Below are 18,812 nucleotides of genomic sequence, written 5' to 3'. Positions count from 1 at the left end.
TGCATTAAAACTTGAGTATGTTATTGTCAGTTTTTACTGAGCAAAATTAAATGTCCTGCATGTAGAGATGTAAGTAATATTCATTTCCCCAATATTTACTATATATGAAAACAAAAAGCTGTATAGGTTTGTAATTAATAGTCAATAAAATGTAGCCTCTAAGTTGTATACTTAAAAGAAACTGAAAATTGCCAAATTAAAAAAATATATAATCACATGATTTTTACTATAAAGCAAATTACTCACAAGTCTACTATTAATTAGGGCAAACTACTATATACTTCCAATGTTAGGTATATGATAGTACATATTTATTTTATATGGATTTTATATTCATATGCTATATTCATATTTGCATGAATTTTAAGTATATTTTATATTTATATGTAAGATGAACTTATTGTCTCACTAATAACAAAATTTCCATTGACTGGTAAGGACTTAATTCATCTATCATTTTTTAAAGATGATCATGTTTATAATAACCCCCAAATGGATATTTCTGGTGGCCTAGGACATAGTCACTATGTGTTAGTAAAGAATGCAATGCAGTTTTTTCATTAATATTATCAGACTTAGAAATAATACAGTATTAAGTATAATTAAGGTAGTAGTTTTTTTTATTACAATACCTTTCTAATAAACATCTGAAAATGTGTATAGAAGTACATTAAGTGAACAATAAGTGGCATGAGCTACTAGCACATATTGTCCAGGGCCCAAGTATGCCAACTATTCTGTTAAATAAGACAGTCCCATTTAACATATACTTGTTCTGTCCACAATGCTAATATTCTTTTCAGAAATATCACATTATGGTATAACTGAAAATGAATTAAAATAATCACAAATAGCTTAGAAAATATAAACTAAAAAGCTGAGAACATTCAGGTAACCAAAGAAGGCTTGAGCAAAAGTTAAAGAAGGTATGTAAAGAGAAAGAAAATACACTGGAAAAGGCATATCTATCAATACTGTATAGCAGAAGTAGGCAGATTCTTCCAGATCTAGAAAAAGCTAGGATGAAGGAACACAAGTTCTTCCACCCTCATTGACTCCCTAAACATAGCTCCAGCTTCTTGGACTAATGGGTTACCCTTCTTGTATCTTGACTACACTTTCTGAATTCTTTCTCTCAAAGAAACTTGATAAGAATTCTCTGCTTTCCATAAAATTCCTTATGTGTATATTGAAGTCTAGTGCCTTAAATTTTTTTCACAGAATGTAAACATTTATGTTTTATTAGAGAACACAACACATAAGTAGTAACAGTTGGTTGACTATTAATTAATTTTAGTCAAGTTCTTAATCAAATGACAGCTATCAGTCAGGACCATCTCCTTAATACAACATAGAAAAATAAAAGGAGGTCAATGAACATCTTTGGAGAAAAAGATCCATTTTTGGTATCCTTTTCTCTGAAGATATTCACTGATTTCCTTTTGTTCATTCTAACCCATAACTAGTATAGATTAATGAAGGGATTTCAGTCATCCCTCCAACTGAATATCAGCATGAAGTTTTGAGCAGATTCTACCAATTTCTAAATAATAATAGATGCAACTATGGGAGGATTTAATCAGTATTAAATTAAATACCTACAATAAATTCAAAGGAAGTAGCAAAAACAGCCTAATGTTTTGAGAGTTCATCAGTTCTAAATTAAATCATATGGATGTAGTACTCACATGCTGGTTCTGTATTAAAGCATCAAGAGTGGGTTCATATGGAATGCTGAAAACCACACGAATCCTACCTTCTGTAATCACATCCCCTGAATCCTGAACCTGGGAGGGAAAAATAAATCAGAGAGCTTCAATCTATTTCACTACATTTTATATTTTTTACTTAGTTAAGTAGTGTGCATATTTCTGAAGTAGAGTAAGACAATAAATTCCCTTTGAATTTGTAAGGAGGGGTTACAATATCCTATCCTTGTAAATCTGAGTCACTGTATACTTGCTATCGTAGCTGCCAACTAGGCTTTTTAAAAATTTAGCTTTTTATTTGCAAGAAAATTCAAACTACTAAAAAGTTTCAAAACTGAAAACAGGCCAAAGAATTTGCCCAAATTCAACTATTATAGACATTTTACTCCATTTGCTTTAATACTGGGCTCTATGCATATATTTACATAAACATAATTACTTTTCTGAAAGTTCTGAGGGCATATTATATACATTATGTTCCTTAGTCCTAAATTTTCTAAAAAGGATATCTTACTATATAATTATAGTATAGTCGTAAAGTAGATAAATTTATTGACATAATACTTTAATCTTCTGTATACATTCTAATTTGTTAGTCTTCACAGAACTCTTTTCTTCCTCTAATATAGGATCTATGTTAGGACAGATATTGTACTGAATTGTCACACTTCTTTAGCCTCCTATGACCTAGATTATATACACAGTCTTTCTTTTGTCTTTGATAACAGTGAAAGTTTGAAAAATTCAGTTTATTCCTTCTTTACTACCAGTCTTTAAGAGAAAAAAAGGGTTCCTCATTGCATATTTCTCTGATATTTCCTTTTGATTAGGTTAAGATTACATATCCTCAGCCACATTAGTGCATAAGTGAGATGTGTTTTTATCCCCAGATTTAGCTTCCTAAGATTATTCTTTCCTTATCCAATGTTTATTATAAATACGGCTTAAAATGATGGTTTTCTGATTCAAGCACTCTTCACACTTACTGTTGACATGATAAGCAAAAGCTTTCCTATTTATTTGCATATATTGTCATTATGGAACCAGAGTTCCTATTTTATCCTCAGTAGTTTAATTGTTTTTATTTAATTTGACTTAATTTAATTTGATTTAACTATTTTGGTATTCAAACTGTCCCAGATTTGGCCAAGAGGAGTCTCATCAACCTGATTTCCTTTGTTTATATGATATGTTCTCATCATTCTTATAAGCACTTCTTTACTTTTTGGTTCATTTTTTACTTTCCTGTCCCAACTCTGTAATCAGTCATTTCTCTAAAAACCTCTGATCCTTTAGTGAGGTATGCATTAGAAAATTCTGTGCCTTTATATCTGAGATTACAACTACAGAAGCAAATAACTTTTGTAGTTACTAATTAAAGGTCAATTCTGCATACTACACATGTTCCCTGTTATCAGGGTATCTTTCTTCCTCATTCTTTTGAATCAGCAGAGCTAGAAAATATATTTATATACACACGAGTATGCAAATATGGACTGGGAAATTGCAAGAACCTGTGATACATATTAGAGTTGGAGATATTAATGTTAACTACCAATTTCTAAAATATGTGCGCCTGTGTATACATAGATATATATGCATTGTGCATGTATGTGCACACAAGTGTATGAAAATTGTGTGCATGTCGTGTATGCACATGTATACACACATGTCACACATATATAGACATTGTGTATGTGTGTGCATTATAAATACGTGTGTCTATATGCATATACCTGTACATACATATACACACATGTGCATACCCACACACATATTTTAGAAATTGTGAGTTCACTTAATATCTTCAATTCTAATATGTACCATAGTTTCTTTCTTGCATTTTCCCAGTTCATATTTGCATGCACACTTACAAATTCAATCAACCTTATGACATCTAAAATAATTTCAAAATTGTGTTATCTATATCATCACAATAAATACAACCAAAAAAGAATCACAAAATTGAATTCTTTTCCCCATGCCTGACTTAATATATATTTGAAGATTATATTCATGTTAGAGGAATGAATTCATCCACATTTCCCCCCTTTAGTTAGAAATTGTACATCTAGGCAAGAAGTTAAATAATTGTATTAATTTGAAATCATAAACAAATTTAATTAGGAACAAAAACTGGAACGAACTTCTCCAGTGCAGCCATAATAGGGTGTCCCAAGCATAAAGACCATACTTCTAGGAGGAAACAAGTCTTCCAATGTTTTGATACTGGAGAAACGGGAATCGAAAGCACGGATATCCTATGTGGAATAAAATATAAAGGAAAATCAATCACAGTTAAAATATCTATAGATTGGACATCAAGTTTTTTTCTCTATGGGATTAATATGCTGTCTGCAAATATCAAATGTGAGGATTTTCCACATAAAATACTAGTAGCTAAATTTTTTTAAAAAGATTTCTTTATTTATGCTTGCAGAGCTGGGGTACAAGCCAGGGGTACAGGGGGTGAGAGGGTTTACCAGAGACAGAGTGGGGAGCAGAACAGGCAGATGTATTGAAATACACTGCTGAGGGGAGCAGTAGACAGGTCAGGACAGGTCTGCCACGCTACGTGAGCACCTCCCTGGCCAGGGATCGAACTCATGCTGCAGTGGCTGTGGATAGGCTCATAGCGCTGTGCTTTAACCCACTGCGCCACCAGGTGAGGCCCTGTAGCTAACATTTATTAACTGCTTTTGTTCCAGGCATTTTAGGTACTTCTCACATGTATGAGTTCATTGTGTTCTCAAAACAACCATCTGTAGCAAAGACCATTATTAACACTTTTTTGCAACATAAGAAACTAAGGCACAGAAAGGGGATGAATTATGTCTAATGTAATACAGTTAAGAAGTCCACTTAGGTACCATATGTTCTTAATCACTATACTGCTTTCCCAAAATTATAGAATCACTAACTATGTTAACCTCAGATTATAAACATAAAAACAAATGTCTTCAGTAATTACTAATTTATTTCAGGCACACAGTTTTGAAGAACAAAAATGGAAATATGCAAGGATTTGTGTTAACGTTGGAATTTGCCTCTAATTAAGTAAACAAAGACACACACACACCTGTTTCCTAACTTTACATACAGTAAGTGACCTAGCATATAGTACTTCTTTTAAAGCTTATAATATTACATATTCAATTAAATAATAATCTCTATTATCTACTGTTGAATTCATCTTTTAATTATAAATATTAACATAATATAGTCTTTTGTTTATACAATATGCAATAACGTTCATCGAGATACCACTGAGACCTGATAGAGACTTACCTTGACAATAGTTTGATAAACAAAAGGAAGTACTTGTTTTGACCACTGTTTCTCTAGACGAACTTCACCATTTTGACTTATTTGATATTTATGACCTGTGAGTAACTGAGCATATACAACAGCAGATGTTTCATTAATTATTATTCCTTTTCTTCTCATGTAGCTAAAGGAAAGAATAAAAAAGAAATATAGATATGTAGGAGTGATTCTCATCATTCAAAGTACCAGTTATTAATCAAATGCTTTGGTAAATTATAATAAAAAGCTAGCAATTCTGGGTTCCTAATTTAAGACTTTTTGCTTTACTTATTTTACTTTGTGGCTTCCTCTCTCAATGGCTATGCAATTATAATTAAGAATTCCTACGTCCCTCCCTGGTGGCCTGTACCCCAGTTCTTTATGCGCAAATAAAATAAAAAATCTTAAAAAAAAAAAAAGAATTCCTAGAATTATAATAATCACTAGAATAACTGTAACAAAATAAAGAACAAATACTGAAAAAGATGTAGAGAAACTGAAATTCTCAACACATTGCTGGTGAGAATGTAAAATGTGAAAGACAGGCCCTCCCTGGTGGCGCAGCGGGTTAAAGCACAGCACTGAGAATCTAAAGCCGCTTCCTCATGAGTTCGATTCCCGCCTGCCCCGGAGGTGACCACATGGCGTGGCAGACCTCTCCTGACCCGCCCGCTGCTCCCCTCAGCAGTGTATTTCGTTGATCTGCCTGTTCTGCACTCCACTCTGTCTCTGGTGAATTCTCTCACCCTCCACATCTCTGGCCTGTATCCCAGTTCTGTATGCACAAATAAAATAAAATCTTTAAAAAAAAAAAAATGTGAAAGACAGTTTTGTAATTGTTCAAAAAATTAAAAAGACTTGCCATGTAATATAGCAATTCTACATCCAGGTACAAAATGCAAAGAACTGGCGAAAACAAACAAATGTTAAAGACAAATGCTTTCAGCAGCACTACTTACAACAACCAAAAGGTTGGGACTAGCCAAAATGTTCATCAATAGATGAGTGGATAAATAAAAGGGTGGTATATCTACACAATGAAATATCTGGTTGTAAAAAGAGTAAGTATACATACATGTTGCAATTTTATGAACTTCAAAAGCATGCTCAGTGAAAGAAGCCAGACATGAAAAAAAATCAATTATATAATTTCATTTATTTATTTGGCTTAAAAAAAAAACAAACAGAAATTTCTCATACTTCTGAAAGCTAGAAAGTCTTTCTTAATCAAGGTGCTGGCAAGGAAGGTTTCACTGACACCCCTTCTCTTGGCTTGTAGATGACAACCATCTTGCTGTGTGTATTCATGTGCTGCATAATAAAGCATTTCCATTTTCAGTTTTTTAAGGTAATCTAGGTTACCTAATACAAACTATACCAGTTTATATGTCTACCAACTGTGTATAGGGATAATTCCACTTACATGAAACTTGCAGAACAGGTAAATTCAGAGACAGAAAACAGATTAGAGGTCAAACTCACTAGGGCTTTTCAGTCTAAAGTAATGGTTGGGACACTGACCATAGGCCAAATCAGGCTACTGTGCTTGTAAATGAAATGTTATTGAAATATAAGCATTAGAAATTCTGACAAAATCTTTTTCATCTTTGTGCTTTGTATTATTTGCTGAAGGAGGCCCTCAGCTTTATCTTTTAGCTTACTGATTCAATATGCCTATAATATTATCATTCAGATCAGTTGAGTTCATTAAACAATCATAATTTTAATTTCTATAGATGTCTATACATTAGTATGTGTACTGCATGATATGTGATATAGAATTAAATAACATAGTGTATATATATATTGTTATATATACCGTTATAGCAACTTTTTAAAATGTTTTCCTTGGTGGTAGGGTTGGTCTGATATTAGCCACATCATTTTACCTAGACACAGAAGTTTTCTCAAAAAAATTTTAAATGTAGCATTCTGATAACATTTTCTGAAAATTTAGTAGAATCCTACCACTTAGCATTTTTAACTTTCAGCTGATAATTTTGACACCAGTTGCTGACAAGGACACTCTATGTAAAAAAGTTTATGGTCTGATCTCTCGCCTGAAAGTCGATGCAAAAATCCCTAAATAAACTTCAACAAATCAGATAATACATTATAGCTAATCAGATTTATTCTAAGAAATCAGGAATACAGTAATATTTGAGTATCAATCAATGTAATTTAATAGGTTAACAGGAAAAAGAAATATAATATCATCTTGACAGATACAGAAAAATATCTCATAAAGCCAGTAATATTTATTTGTGGCAAAAGCCCTTAATCAAGTAGGAATAGAATGAATATTCTTAATCTGATAAAATGTATTGACTTTTTAAAATCTATAGCAATCATATTTAATGATGAATCATTCAAAGTTTCTACCTGAAATTGAGGCTAACACTACATATCACTCATATCACCAAGAAAAATTAGAAGTGAATAAGCAGTAATCAAGTCAATTAAAAATAGGGACAAATATTTGAACAGTCATTTCACAAAAGAGCATGTATAATGACCAACAGATATACAAAAGGATGTTCAACTTCATTAGTCATCAGGGAAAAGAAAATTAAACTGAAACAAAATATGACTACATTCTAAAATGGCTAAAATGGCAGAGACAATAGTAAGTATCGATGAGCATAGGAGTCAATAGAAATTGTTATAAACAGTCAGTGGAATGTAATTGATACAGTCATTTTGCAAATCTTTTTGGATATGTCTATTAAAACTGAAAGTAAATACATCCTATGAAGCAGTAATTCCTCTCAGATATGTATCTAACAGAAATGCATACATACGCAGTCACCAAAAGCAACTCAAATGTCCATCTAGAATGGAAAGTATAAAGTATGCTATATTTATACAATGTAATGCTATCATTAGAAAAAACAAAGTATAACTACACGTATGGGGGAATTAGGACCACATAATGAGCCAAAGAAGTCACGTTCAAGAACAATATACTTTCTGTGAATTGATTCATATACGTTCAAAAAATTAGGAAAAACTAATCTCTGGGTTTATAAATCAAAATATTTTACCTTGTAGGAGAAGAACAGTGGATGATAACAGCTGAAAGAGGGTATAAGGGATAATGGATAATGGTAATTGTCAGTTTTATTTCTTTTATTTTGGTTGGGTGTGTGAAAATTTGTCAAGTAATACATTTATGACTTGTACTTTTTTCTGTGTGTACATTTTAGTACAAATTACAATTAAAACCAGAAAACCAAAAATGATCATTTAGGAATCTACATAATTTTAAAATTTCTTGTGGGGTGTAGCATTTCACCCTTAGCTATTAATTCAAATAATTATGATTGTTTAGATTTTATTTTTACATACTAGCAGAAATGCAAGTTCTCCAAATTTGGAATTCCTTAATTTATTCAGCTTTTCCTGCACTTTATAAGACACCATTGATTGTAAGATATGTACCACTAAGGAAGAAAAGGAGTCCACCAATTAAGTCATGACATTCAAAAACACATTTAACTTCAGAGATGATAAAAAAGTGAAAATAATGTAATAATGTATTTAGAATCCAACAAATAGAGGCATATATCAATTATGTTATTCAGTGCATACTGTTTTATGTTTGCTCAATTTACTTGTGAAATCAACTTTTTGTAAATACCTTCCTAATTTACTCTTTGGTCTTCCATTTTATGTTTAATTTCAATTTCAAGCCTGTTTTTTTCTTTTTTCTTTCTTCTCTTTCAGTCACAGTTGTTTTTTTTTTTTAAAGATTTATTTATTTATGCATACAGAACTGGGGTACAGGCCAGAGGTGCAGGGGCGGTGCGAGGATTCACTAGAGACAGAGTGCGGAGCAGAACAGTCAGATTGACGAGGTACACTGCTGAGAGGAGCAGGGGGCAGGTCAGGAGAGGTCTGCCGCACCATGTGGTCACCTCTGGGGTGGGGATTGAACTCATGCTGAAGTGGCTTTAGTTTTTAGTGTTGGCCTTTAACCACTGTGCCACCAGGAAAGGCCCTCAGTCACAGTTTTTAAAATATGTTTCATAATAGGGCTCTCACTGGTGGTGCAATGGGTTAAAGCACCACATTATGAAGCTCTCCAAAGCCATTGCAGCATAAGTTCCATCCCCGGCCAGGGAGCTGACACACATGGAGTGACAGACCTCTTTCTGACCCGCCCCCTGCTCCTCTCAGCAGTGTACTTCGTCAATCTGCCTGTTCTGCTCCCCACTCTGTCTCTGATGAATCCTCTCACCACCCCTGCACCTCTGGCTTGTAACCCAGTTCTGTATGCATAAGTAAATACATCTTAAAATTTTTTTTTGGTTATTAATTCTATTAAGGGCTACTTTTGAACTAAATAAAAAATAATTATCTCTGATTTTCTAAGTTACAAACGAATATCTTTTAACTTTTTCTTGGTAAAATGAGTTAGAACTTACATATTAAACAGTTTCAGTGTTTTTCACTATTGAAAACAGTATTTTATGCCAATTCATTGCTCCCTTGTTTGAGGTACATGGTTTTGAGATCTCCTCCACATTATCCTCTAAGTTTATCATCTTCCCCAAGATATCTCTAAAGTAATCCTTTGAATTTTTCTTTCCTATCCTTTAATTCCCAAACCTTTTCACTCCAGTATTATCTCTATAACTGAAAGCACCACTACTTTTATGCAGCCCACATAAGCAATAGCTTTTGTGTTCATACCACGAATTTTAGGGCTGAGTGTATATCCACTGTGATCTGTGATGTCCAAATCCCTGGTAGAAAACTACCCATTCTTACATTTTACCCTTACATCTACCATTAACCAAATGATGACAATGTAAGCCTATATGATCTACCTAAGGACAAGTACCCCAGTTTCACAACTTTCTTATATTTGATAGCCTTCTCCATTCACCTTAGTCATCTATTCCCATGGCTATCACTTGTATTTTAACATCATCCATTATATCTCTACCTCTAAATCACTAAGTTAAATATCTCATTACCTAAAAATTTCTCTATTCAACCTGCTTATTCAACCATTTTGTTCCTCGCCCTAATTTAACTTTATTGAGAGCTCCAGTTCACTGACTCATCTACCTTCTCCCGAACTATTAGTCTTCTACTTTTTTCACTTGTCTTTCTCATCCACTATCCACAATTTCAGTGACACCTTTGTCACCATTCCAAATTACCTTGTCTTTTTATCTTTTCATTATACTTAACTGGCAGGATCCAGTGTTGCTTAAATTCAGCTTTTTTTTCTAGGACTATGATTGATCAACTGAACTCTAGTACCAAAAGACAGGGTAGAATGCTAAAAATTAATGACCCTTAACTTTAAAGAGGGCTTTAATACTGCATATAATTCTATCATGTTTTTCTGTTCAATTGATACTCTTCTATATTCCTCAAGAACTATTTTCAAACCTCCTCCACTTAACTCAAACTGGAGACAAAAATCCCTTTCCCTCCACTATCTTCAATAGCTAAACTCAGTATCTACTTTGCAAAGAAACAGAAGACATTAAACGAGATCTTATCAGTCCCATAACAAATTCGTAAGTTAAGCAATAGCTGCATTTTATGCTGATAAAGTAGAGGCACTATCCTTCATAAAGAATCCATGCCATCCATCTTAAAATTTATTTATGTGTTAGCCCTAGTATTAAGTGATTTTGAGGTACATGGTTTTGAGATCTCCCCCAAACTTCATGATGTATTCTAGTGACAAATAAGGCACTGTTGCTAACCAGATATTATTTTAAACTACAACTCATTAGTTTCTTTAGAATATAAAATGAGGATTTAGTCAGTATTCAGGGTGTCTACTATGCTAAATGGAAAAAAATCAGAGAGGATAAGGACAAGGACATTACATTAGATTCGAGCTCTATGATTTTACTTTTTAATGACACTCACTGTTCTGAGATTCCTTGCACTTCTTTTGTCCAGCTTGTTTGTTCCTTATCTCCAAGGTGGACCACTTTGGATGGTGGGGCAGCTCTTCCCAAATAAAGCTTCTGTGTTCCTGGAGGTTCTTCCAAGTAAAACCTTAAAATTTAAAATAGAAATTATATTATCGCCAATTTGAGAGCCAATGTGGAATTATAGCAGTATGAGACTTCACAGTGAAAAGGTTTCTACATATAGCAATAGCAAAAAATAAATCAGTAAATAAATGCTACTTCCCAAAAAACAAGATATAAATTTTAGAACAAGGACTTTAAACAGTCTCATCAAAATTTAAAAATGAAAAGCATTCTTGGGGCCCTCCCTGGTGGTGCAACAGGTTAAAACACAGCACTATGAAGCTATCCGCAGTCACTGCACCATGAGTTTGCTCCCCAGCCAGGGAGGTAACCCACATGGTGTGGCAGACCTTTCCTGACCTGCCTGCTACTCCCCTCAGCAGTGTATTTTAGTACATCTGCCTGTTCTGCTCCCCACTCTGTCTATGGTGAATCCTCTCACCCCCCACACTTCTGGCCTGTACCCCAGTTCTGTATGCATAAATAAATAAATCTTAAAAAAAAAAAAGCATTCCTGCCACACTTGATTCTAATCAAGTCACTACATATAGCAGTTTCATTTTATAGGAAATCTGTGGGATAGAGTACCAAGTTAAAAGACATGAAAAGGAAACAATTAAGCAAATTTAGACTTCTACAAAATGTGTGGACTAGGTTCCAAGAAAAAAGGCTGACATTCAGCATGATCTTAGGATATAAAATCAACACACGGGAAAAAAATGTACAAAAGTATTTACAAGCTGGGGAAGTTGAAATTTAAAACAATAGTTTTAACTGAATATAGTTACTGACTATAGCTAGTAATTATCAGTTACTATAGTTACTCCTCCAAAATGTAAATACTTAGGCATAAATCTAACAGAACATGGGGCCTCACTGGTGGTATAGGGTTTAAGTCTAGTGCCATCAGTTACCACTAACCACTGTGGCATGAGCTTGATCCCCACCAGGGAGCTAACCCTCATGGCACCACACACTTCTCCCATCTTACACACTGCTCCCTTCAGCAGTGTACTTCAGTAGATTCTCCTGCTCTGCTCCCCACTCTCTCTCTGGTGAATCCTCTCAACCCCTGAACCACTGGTCTAGACTCCCAGTTTTTGTATGCATAAAAATATAAAACAAATCTTTAAAAAAAATTCTAACAAAATATGCATAAGACCTGTATGTTGAAAAAATAAAATGCTGACGAAAGAAATTAAAGATTCAACATGGCGGTCCTCCCTGGTGGCGCAGAGGGTTAAAGCACTGCATTAAGAAGCTTAAGCCATTTCCGCATGAGTTCGATTCCCGCCTGCCCCGGAGGAGATCCACATGGCGAGGCAGACCTCTCCTGACCGCCTGCTGCTCCCCTTAGCAGTGTATACTTCATGATCTGCCTGTCCTGCTGCCTGTTCTGTCTCTGGTGAATCCTCTCACCACCCCTGCACCTCTGGTCTATACCCCAGTTCTATATGCAAAAATAAATAAATCTTAGAAAAAAAAAGATTCAATATGGCAAAGTCTTCAGATATTCTTGATTTAATCTGCAGATTTAAAGAAAAATTTATTCTAAAATATTAAGGGAAATCATCAAACATAGCTAAAACAATTTTAGGGAAAAAAAAAACAGGGTAGAAAGAATCACTGTATTTGTGTTAAGACTCAGACATAATTAGAGTGTATGAGAATATAGCACTGGCATTAAGAAAAGGACCTATACCCTGGAATAAGATAAGGAAGTCTACTCTCACCACTGCTTTTCAACATAATCCTGGAAATTCTTGCCAGAGCAATAAGACAGGAGGAAGACATATAAGGAATCCAATTGGGGAAGAAGTAAAACTATCACTATTTGTAGATGATATAATAATGCACATAGAGAACCCAAAAACTCCACAGAACAATAAATCAAAATAATCAACCAATTTAGTAAAGAAGCAGGGAAAATATCAACACAAAAAAATCAGTAGTATTCCTATATGCAAACAATCAATGTGAAGAAGAATCAAGAAAACCACACCTTTAATAATTTAATAATTGAAACAAAAAAAAATCAGGTACTTGGTAGAAACCTTACAAAAGTGGTAAAGGACTTCTACAAAGAAAATTATAAAACATTGCTAATAGAAGAAGACACAAAGAAATAGACATGCTCTGCTCATGGAAAGGAAGAATTAACATTATCAAAATGGCCATCGTACCAAAAGAAATTGACAGATTCAATGCTATTCCAATAAAAATTTCAATGACATTCTTCAAAGAAATAGAACATATATTGATGAAGTTCATATGGAGCTACAGGAAACCTTGAATAGCCAAGCTCTCCTGACTAAAAAGAAGTGAAATGGAGATATCAAAGCCACAATAATTAAAACTGTATGGTTCTGGAACAAAAACACACACACAGACCAATGGAATTGATTGGAAAGCCCAGATATTAACCCACAAACATATGAACAACTAATCTTGATAAAGGAGCAAACAATATGTAATGGAATAATGAAAGTTTATTCAATAAATGGTGCTGGCAAACTGAACCAGTACACTCAAAAGAATGAAGCTAGGCTACTGCCTCACATCATGCACAAAACCAACTCAAAATGGATTAAAGAATTAGACATAAGACCTGAAACCATAAAACATACAGAAGAAAATACAAGCAAAACAGTACATGACATATAAGACAGTAATATCTTTAAAGACACATCACCTAAAGCAAAGAAAATGAAGGAAAAGATAAAGAGTTGGGATGAAATCAAAATAAAGAGCTTCAGTACAGCAGAGACATTAGCCAAAACAAAGAGATACCCCAGTGATTGGCAGAAAATTTTTCATACAATACTAATGACAAGGGACTGATCACAAAAATCTACAGAGAGCTAATGAAGCTCAACAAAAACAAAGTAAACAACCTGGTCAAAAAATGGGCAGAAGAGCTAAAAAGATACTTTGCCAAAGAAGAAATGCAAGTGACAAACAGGCATATAAAAAATGTTCAACATCTCTTATATTCAGGGAAATGCAAATAAAAACCACAACGAGATACCACCTTATACCAGTGAGAATGGCACATATTACAAAACTAGCAACAACAAATGTTGGTGAGGATGTGGAGCAAAAGGAACTCTCCTACACTGCTGGTGGGAATGCAGTCTGATTCAACCACTATGCAGAGCTGTGTGGAGGTTCCTCAAGTTACTAAAAATGGAACTTCCATATGATCCAACAATTCCACTCCTAGGAATCTACCCAAAGGACTCAAAAACACTAATTCAAAAGGATTGTTATAATATATAATAGTGGTTTACCTTTAAGTGGTGTGTATGGAGGATTTTGCTCTTCACTATAGGGTGCAAACATTTTTACAATTATAATCAATTTTAAAAAGCATCAATAAAAAGAAATAGCAAAGCAAATATAAGTTAATCATACTATAAGTTAAATCTTACTTAGTTTCTCCATCTGATACTCCAACGACTCTAGCTTCTTCAAGATGAGGCCAGTTAACAAAGACAGATTTTCCAAGCACTGATGAAGCCACATTTTCAATACTCTTAAAATAAAAACAGAAAAGTTCATCCGTATTTCAGGTTCATGAGGAAATTTTACAGAAGCAAGGTTAATTTACAAGTCTGTTTGTGTTTAACATCTCTAAAATCCCCACCTTAGTTGAAATCGATACATATCATTTGCTTACTAAGTCATTTATTCACTACAGTACCTACTCTTCTCAACTTTACTCCAATTTATTCTTAATTGGAGTTAAAGTTAGTTTTCTTAATTTGTCATTTCTCAATTGTATGTTTACCTCTTCAGAATACTTTCTAGGATTTCTGTTGTTTTTTTTCTTTTTAATTTCCAGTTGCTTTTCTTCACCCTTTAATGTCAGTGTGTGAAAGTTTGCCAAGGTTACCTTTCCCTCTGCCAATTTTTTTACTAGAAATATGAAATACGACGCAAGGAAGCTTGCCTTCTTCTTTCTTAAAACCTTAACAGTTTTAAGTAAAGAATGACTACTGATTTTATTTTTTTAAGATTTATTTATTCATACAGACCTGGGATACAAGCTAGAGATACAGGGGCGGTGAGAGACATCACCAGAGACAGAGTGGGGAACAGAACAGGTAGACTGATGAAGTACACTACTGAGAGGAGCAGCGAATGTGTCAGGAGGGGTCTGCCACGCCACGTGGATCACCTCAGGGACCTCAGGGACTGAATGATCAAACTCGCATTGAAGTGGCTGTGGCTAGCTTGCAGTGCTACAGCTGGCTTGCAGTGCTGCGTCCTATCCCGTTTCTCCACTAGGGAGGGCCCAACTATTGATTTTTAATCCTCAATGAAATGACATGCTGAGAAAAGTTTCAGTAAAATGAAACAATAAAACTGATTTCTATCCATATTATGAAATACTGCTACTATCCTAGGTTAGCCTAGGTTAGTTCTGCTGCTAATTGAGTGAATGAGTATGTCCCTTTTTCAATCTCCATTTAAAATTTTTACTTTGTAAAATTAATGAAAGATAAGTTGTTTTACAAAATTCCAACCAGATGTAAAATTCTATGTTCTAACATTTTCATATCTTGCTTATGTTTTTCAGGGAAACTGAGAAAATTAAAATTAGCAGAAATGTCTAGAAAAGGGTCAAATATTAAATGGTCATATCATTGTTTCCTATCAGTGAGTATAAAGCAGAATCTAAGAAATCTCATTTCATTTTGTGGTTAGTAAAGTGAACACTAAACTAAAAGTTAGGAATCATGCATGGGTCCAAATTTGCTATCTACCTCTTTAATCATGGAAACTTAGACAAATCATTTAACCCCACTAGTCTCAGTTTTCTTACGTAAGAAAGACAAATATATAAACAATGATTACTTGAGGATAAATAACATACACAAAAGCTTTTATAAGCTACCTAAAACTGAATAAATGTACTGTATAAAATATCTTAAGCAGGGCACTCCCTGGTGGCACAAAGGGTTAAAGTGTAGCGCTATGAAGCTATCTACAGCCACTGCAGCTTGAGTTCAATCCCCAGCTAGGGAGCTGACCCACATGGTGTCAACCTCTCCTGTCTTGGCCACTGCTCCCCTCAGCAGTACACTTCAGTTGATCTGCCTCTTCTGCTCCCCACTATCTCTGGTGAATCCTTTTACTCCCTGTACCTCTGGCCTGCACCCCAGTTCTTGTATGTATAATAATTAAATCTTTAAAAAAAACTTAGCAAAAACTCTAGCTTTAAAAAGAAATTATTATTATATCTTCATTATTACTAGTGGTTGGTTAGACAACTTCATTTAAATTTAAATACAAATTTATTTTAATTTTTTTATTATGCTTAATCGTTATGAACAAACATTTCTTGAACAATTATGTGTGACTATTTTTAGGCTTTTTGAAGATAATTTTTTTAATTTTACTTATACATAGGTATTTCTTAACTTAAACATATAAAACAGAATAATTATTATGATAAATAAAATAGGATTCAACTTCACAACTTGATCCCCTTATTTATCCTTTTAATAATTTCATTCTCCTAGTTTTCCCTTTAATCTTTTTTTACTTAAGCCCTAGATGAAATCCTTTATTACCTCACATAGGTTTTGTCATCAGAAATATCCCTTTCCTCTAGGTGACTCTAAGGTCTCTATATCTACTAACTGCATCTCCCATCTTTTAGATGGATTTTGCTTGGTGAGTTTCCTCTTTTCCACCTACCGTTATGTTGCTAGCCTTCTTTTCAAATACTCTATTTTCCATCTATCTAAGTCTCAGTTCAATCCTTAAGACTAGATTTCTGTCTCTACCAACATATTGGAGTGACTTCTGAAAGGCCAACAAAAAATGCTTAAAAGTATAAAAACCACAAATCTGGTACTTTAGTTTTTTAACTATATGCAGCACCTGGTACCTATTCCATGCTTCTATAATCTACTTTTTATTCAGAAAATGAGCCCCAATGTATCACAGTCATTACATCTTTGCTGATTACATATATCTATATATCTATATCTTTTTCCCTCCTAGCTCTAGTTACAGGCATTAAATTGTATACAAAGGTCTTTCTCATTGAATACAAAAAACAACTTAAGTATTTTCAATTCTCCCAAAGATAGTACATAATTAGCACATTTTTATAAGCTTAGAAGAAAAGTCATATAAAAATGGATGTCTTAGGGAGTAAGGGTTTAAATATCTTGGGGAATCTTTGTTGAGAAAGGTAGCAGACCAGCTCCTATTAAAAGTCTTAGTAATACGTTAAAATACCATCATTTGTCATTAATTCCCTTAAATGAGCAACTTTTCCATTTTAAATTCTCTATTCCGGTCCACAGTAATTATTTTCTAGTTAATGAGCCTGGATACCTTAGTTATTTCTAATGTCTGCTTCCTCTTTTCATCCCCTATATTTGAACAAATGATGAAACTTGTCAAACTGAGTCTTAGTCACTAGCTCTAGTACCACTTCCACAGTAAAGGTTACATCTTTACTGTCTAATGCTTCTTTAACCACACCCTCTAAAGTGGCCTGCTTTTTTATTTTCTTCCATTTCTCTTTTGTACACTTAAATAATATTGTCACCAAATTTTCTTTATGAAAATATCCAATTCAAGATAAAAGTTATGAAAAAAACCCCAAACTTCTGAGTTTGTCTGGCATTCAAGGTCCTCTATAATCTGGCCTCAATCTGTTTTTTCAACCTTATCTTCCACTATTTACCAACACAAGTCCTCGGCTCCAGTCAGGTTTATCTAATCCTTCTCCTTAAATACATCACATTCATTCTAAAAAAAGAAAAATTTATTCATATAATTTTTAATACTATTCCTAAATCACATTATTTCTTTAAATTAGTATGACTTTCCCTTCCTTTTCTCTTTGTCCTAACTTCTTTTTTAGCAACAGCTCTATCCTATGCTCATGCAGAGGTTTGTGCTTTAATCTTTAGCTTACATAACTCATCTACTTTTCATTTTTATTTCTGATTATGTCACAATTACACATGCACTTTAATTTGCATAAATGTTCTTTATTTTATTCTTATTTACTATAAATTTTTAGAGTTAATGAATAATTATGTCTCTTTGGTGAGTACACTGGCAGCTACAATAACTTTATAGCTAATACACACATAATAAATGCATAGTAAATAAAATACTTACAAGTTCATCTGAATCTATATTCACTAAGATTTCCAACATCATGTTTTCTCCACGACTGCTTTGCTGGAATACTTGAACCCCACTTTTCTTCAAAAAAAACTTTAAATGAATTCAGAAAATTTTATTTAACTCTTTGTCCATAATCACTTCACATTCAATAAAGTGAAAAAATTCTCAAATAAATAGCCACTGACTTTGTGTCTGATGTGTTTCAGAGTAGGAAATCCACAGAAATATAATGCTTTCTGGTCAACCCTGGTTATTTTGTTCTTGCTTATATCTACACGCCAAGCATCTAACGATATTATTTTATACCTACAAAATAAATCAAGACATTTAATTTAAAATTCATAGCAAGCAATCATATTTTTTCAACACCCCCTTGAATATTTCTGCAAGAGTGGTCATTGTTTTTAACAAGAGGATGATAATATAATCATTAAACTAAGAAAATAAACAGCAAGACTACTAAGATTCTCTGTTATTCTGTTCACAATCATGCCTGTAGGTTATTGAGTAAATGTTTTCCTCATTAATTTAAAACAAAAATTATATATAATTTAATTTTATAATAAAGGGAGGTATAATGCTTATTACAAATCTCCATGTTCTCCATGTTCTAACCCAGAATGGAAAA

General features: G+C 33.5%; 1 protein-coding gene across 1 annotated transcript in view; it reads right to left on the bottom strand.

Annotated features, from left to right (window-relative positions):
• The window catches only part of XRN1 (5'-3' exoribonuclease 1), a 112,725-nt gene that overhangs the window by 52,735 nt on the left and 41,178 nt on the right, over window positions 1–18,812 (bottom strand). Inside the window, exons 17-23 of the mRNA XM_012724964.1 lie at window positions 18,370–18,490; window positions 18,176–18,274; window positions 14,455–14,558; window positions 10,914–11,045; window positions 4,998–5,160; window positions 3,857–3,970; window positions 1,689–1,787 (exon numbers count right to left, since the gene is read on the bottom strand). Of these exons, the coding sequence (XP_012580418.1) occupies window positions 1,689–1,787; window positions 3,857–3,970; window positions 4,998–5,160; window positions 10,914–11,045; window positions 14,455–14,558; window positions 18,176–18,274; window positions 18,370–18,490 (832 nt within the window). The remainder of the gene's footprint in view (window positions 1–1,688; window positions 1,788–3,856; window positions 3,971–4,997; window positions 5,161–10,913; window positions 11,046–14,454; window positions 14,559–18,175; window positions 18,275–18,369; window positions 18,491–18,812) is intronic.

The sequence above is a fragment of the Condylura cristata genome, unplaced genomic scaffold (assembly GCF_000260355.1).
Source record: "Condylura cristata isolate star-nosed mole 26May11 unplaced genomic scaffold, ConCri1.0 scaffold00014, whole genome shotgun sequence".
NCBI lineage: Eukaryota > Metazoa > Chordata > Mammalia > Eulipotyphla > Talpidae > Condylura > Condylura cristata.
The sequence above is the reverse complement of the archived record's forward strand: the minus strand, read 5'-3'. Positions and strand labels throughout refer to the sequence as shown.